Here is a 4,887-nt window from a genome sequence, read left to right on the forward strand (position 1 = left end):
AAACCTTGTGTGCGTTCTGACTCAATCAAGCTATCCAAGTTACTGATACCTGGGGTCAGCTATAAATGGCTACCATGCACGGTGGTCGGCTACACCTTCAAAGCCAAGTTGGTATAAATTGATGAGGTGCTCCCGACCCATCATAACCATGCACCCCCACAATCCCATACTTGACTATACCGCAAGTTCACCTGGGTTGAATTGCTCAAGTGACATTCGCTTCCCTCAATGGCGGAATTGGCAGTTCCAGAGTCGGTGAAAATGAACAAGCCTTTTGATTTTCTGTTTGAAGCAATACTGAAGTTCGGGAAAATATAGCACTTAGGGTACGGTTCAAAGGACACTACTTTTTTGTAACAATACAATAGAAGCTTAAAAGGGTGGGTTAGATGGGAGAGAATTCCGGTGTTTGTTGACTAATGTGAGCTGTGTATGCAAGAACTGGGGATTGGTTTATGTTGCCCGGCGATACGGTGGCTACGCTACTTGTGCATGCACCATATCATAAGGGAATTTTCAAATAACGACCCATCTCTTAAGTCTTGAGGCACGATCTCGAAAAAACTCATCTCACCTGCTCATTTTGGTGTTTGGCACAACTGTAAAACAAAGGGCAGGGGCAGGGGCAAGGGCAAGGGCATAATACAATTGTTCACATGATACCACCACACCAGGCTCCCTTGGGAAACTCTCACTATTGGTTTGCTTGTTTCTTAATGAATGGCTTTTGGGATATCAGTAGTTTCTAATCACTGTTACATTCAATCACTACCACATTCAGCCCTGTTGTCAAAGCTCTTGCTTATTCAATGAGAGAAGCTTTGTCATTGATGATCACACAACCCTGTCCAACAACCAGTACCCCATCAGCAGCATACGCAAATTAAAAGCAACATGCACAGAAACTTCATAAATATAGAACAATGAGGTTTTATGGCACAAAAGGGAGCCTTCAAATCTTTTGTGTGTGTGTGTGTGTGTGTTCTGACCCAATCAAGCTATTCAAGGGACTGATACAACAGCAGACTTAAAATCTGTCAAGTATTAGAGTTGGTATTAAGATGTACAGGGCTTTTCAGATACAAACCTCCTTATTTATTCAAAATGTAAGGATTTCCATAATTGACCTACTTTTCGATCATATTTTCTCATCTCAACCGTTCATCTTTTAGATATATATGAGTAGATCATCTCTACAAAATTTCAGCCAAATTGATAATCATTAAATAATTCAAAACTATGAATTACACGAACGGTTCGGGTTGAACAGATTGGGTTCGCTCATTGTAATCATATAGCTTCGATACCTTAACGATCACCAATTTAGCTGAAATTTTGCAGAGATGATCATGCCATATATATCTAGATACTAGTTGGCTATGATCGAAAAACGGTTCTATTGGCCAAATCCGTACCTTTTGAATAAATAAGGATATTTGGACCTGATAAGGATTGTTAAGATGTAAATGAATATTTCCATGTCCAATGAAGAAACTTTTCAAAATAACACAAAAGAGCATCTGTCAGTGAATCCCTAGATAAAAAGTTTCTCTGTGAAATGCATTTAACAGCTCTCCATTCAATCATTCATGAAGGCACACTTAATTATAACACGGATATAACCAAAGCAATTTGCACCGCCATACTAGACAATAGTTATGAAGTTTATAAGCAAGCATGCAGTGTTGCATAAGATTTTCACAAATGTATAAAAAACCTACACGGTCCTTGCAACAACTTCATTTTGGAAATCAAATGCTACTTGATGCATTATATTTTAGACAGAGAAGTAGCAAGATGCCGCAATAGTGAATAACTACTGTTTAAATGGACACTATAATATGCTCTGCAATCTTGCAGATCATCAATAATTCAAAACATAAATTCCTAAAATCATTTAAGTTGAATTGAAATAGAGGACAGAACAAAACAACTAGACATGAAATGTAAAAATATCATTTTATATGTGTACCTCTGGATGAAGCAATCGTACAATCTCAGTGAATAAACCAAAATGGTACACCTGCGCTGTTGATAATCTCGGTGAATAAATCATGAATGGTACACCTGTGCTGTTTATCAGTTTCAACAGAAAGAAGTCCTTGTGCATGCACCATATAATAGGTTCTTGGATATGTTGGAAAGGGCTCACACCTAAATGTAGAAAGTCATTCCATCAATACAAGAAACTACAACAGAACACAGATCACAGATGCAGCAATAGGAAACTAGAGACAGTGGTACGAATCCAAAAGTTTAAAATAATCTGGAGCTTATCAACTTTATAATCCATTAACTACCTACACAAAATCTAATGCATAGAACACACATTTATATGATCTTTTCACAAACAATAAGTATGAATGTCTTTGTTTATATTTCTTCATTTGGGTTGATTTACCCCATTACTCAAATAACTGTCAAGCTACAAAAGTCTATAACCAGAGTAATTATTTACTACACAAGAGACACTATGCGTGTGGATAAATGGAAGTGTGAAAAACACACGAAAAAAGAAAATCCAGAGAGGGATGACAGATAACAAACTCATCCAAAAAGATGAGAATAAGTCAATCTTGTTGATTCTGCTTTCAAGTATAGTATTTCCACAATAATGACTCACTATGAGATATATAACTAAGCACGGATACATGAAAACCTATAAAAGAAATGGGACCCAAATACCTAACAAAGATGCAATTTTGACCAAGAAAAAGAAAGAGAAAGACCAAGTTCTGATGGAAAATCTGTGACTGATACCTCACTTCCCAATCAAGGCCACATCTTGTAGAATGCAACATATAAACAAAGACGGATAGATATGGCAACTGTTTTGAAGTGAAAGAACCAAATATTCCAGGAAGATCCCTTCTACGATTAGCTGAACTTGGCTTCCAATGGCCTCATAGTTTGCGATGCACATAGTTAGGAGCTTCTTGTAAAAAGAGATGTGCTCCAAAACTACCATTGCTACATCCTCTATCTAAGATGGTTCTCACCTGCAAGATACAAGTATTATTGTTAAGCCCACAACAGTTTAGTTCAGTACGACAAATTAACAACCACATCTGGATACGATATACACAGATACAAACTACCTATAATGCACCTGAATACACTACAAGAGATGACAACGTGCTTTTTTATCACTGAAATACCACATAAACTGGAACTTGGGTAAACAATTATGGGTCTGGCAGTATCCACAGCCAGCCAAGAAAAGTGGAATTGGCAACATAAAACATATTACGTGCAGGAAAGCCTGTATATTGACTCAGTTGCCCTCTGCAGGCCACAAGTGATATTCTTTTGACATAAATTAACAACATACTTTAACAACAAGTACGAAAGGCTATTTCATTATCTTAAATTCAAACACCTTAATGAAAGTTGAGATTCGCTTGCTCAACATCATTGAGTGTAACCTTAGATTAGTTAGGTTCATCAAGGTATACATACCACGTGCTTCTCATTTCTTATGTGTTAAAATCTAGCAATCAAACACATCATGTCAAGGATTCAATGGTCTTTAATGTACCTCTGATCCACCAATTGTAGCTCCAAGGTTACTCACGAGTGCCACACCTTTAGTACTAATTTACTAAACCATGAATATGAGAGCTCCAACAAGGTTCCTGAAATGCAATACAATCACTGGCATGGTGTATTCCCTCTAATCAGTTCCTGTGACGAAGCATAACCCGGTTCCATTTCCTGCATTTCAGCATACTTATACAGCTTCTCATTGAACTCCACTTGGGGATCCTTGTCAATCAAAACCCCATTTTGGTCATACGCATCTTTCAAGAATACAACCCAGTTCATCTCGGTCCCAGCAAGATAAAACGTCCTGGGCTGCTTAAACAGCATCTGGTAAGTGTGCTTAGTCAAACTAAACTCCTCCTTGAACTCCACAATGTGGTGTATAGAAGCCCTCTTCTCCAATGTCAAGCTCAAAAACTCATGCAACACTCCCACCCTATACTTCTCAGCTTCCAATGTCCAAAGGTCCAATCTCGACCCATCTGAATAAGGCGAAACCAACGGAAGCGAATTCAACAGGTTCAACTTCCTCGAATCCTCCTCATCCAAACCCAATTCTTTCCCATGCTTCACAGGAAACCTAAAAGCCTTCTTAACCTTATCCTCATCCACAACAAACTCCCTCTCTAAACTACTAACCGCTAACAAAGGATCCCATTTCACCAATTCCAGCACTCTCTTCCCATCCTCCTCAACCACAACCCTAAAATAATCAGGATACTTGGCCACCCGGTCACGAAAATCTTCCGAAATCCCAAACAGCAACCTGCAATGATAAATCTTGCTCAGCGGAATCCGCTTATTCGCTGACATCATCAGCAGCTTCCTCACCTTGTTGACCCTGTCAGCCTCCATTGCTTCCATCACCGCCTTCTCCTCCTCCATCAACTCTTCCATAAGCTCAGTGAACCCGATCCACAGCCGATTGTCGTCGTGGCGGTACGTTTCGAAGATAAAGGGGTGGCGCTGGAGGGACTTGGAGACTTTGCGGCCGCGGGGGAAGCCGAGCTCGCGGTGGAGCTTGCCGGCGTCGTCGAGGCGGAGGACGCGGTGGGGCTGCTTGGAGAGGTAGTCCTTGGTCTTGGTGAGGAACCGGAAATGGGCGTCGCGAGTGACGATGCGTTCGAGGTGGGGGAGGAGGTTGGGTTGGGTCTGCACCGGCTTGGTCCTCGGGCTGTCTTGCTTCTTGCGGCGCTTCTTGAACTTGTGAGGCGTTTTGGTGATGAGGAAGGAGGTGGAGAACGGGGAGGTGAAGAGAAGAGTGTGATTAGGGTTAGGGTTTTGGGTTTTGGATGATGATGAAATTGGGGTTCTGAGAATGTGAGCAAGGCGCCACAGAGCCAT

General features: G+C 40.6%; 1 protein-coding gene across 1 annotated transcript; it reads right to left on the reverse strand.

Moving 5' to 3' along the window:
- Positions 1-742: 742 nt before the first annotated feature.
- Positions 743-4,887, reverse strand: LOC101292767. Its single transcript, XM_004291966.1, has 4 exons — positions 3,539-4,887; positions 2,761-2,999; positions 1,973-2,154; positions 743-844 (listed from the first exon to the last, which is right to left on the reverse strand). The coding sequence occupies exon 1, from the start codon at positions 4,885-4,887 to the stop codon at positions 3,652-3,654; it is 1,236 nt and encodes a 411-aa protein (XP_004292014.1). The 3' UTR covers positions 743-844; positions 1,973-2,154; positions 2,761-2,999; positions 3,539-3,651.

This window comes from Fragaria vesca, linkage group LG2 (assembly GCF_000184155.1).
Source record: "Fragaria vesca subsp. vesca linkage group LG2, FraVesHawaii_1.0, whole genome shotgun sequence".
NCBI lineage: Eukaryota > Viridiplantae > Streptophyta > Magnoliopsida > Rosales > Rosaceae > Fragaria > Fragaria vesca.

Coding starts and splice junctions, on each gene's coding strand:
- LOC101292767 (XM_004291966.1), bottom strand. CDS start 4,887: ATGGCTCTGTGGCGCCTTGCTCACATTCTCAGAACCCCAATTTCATCA.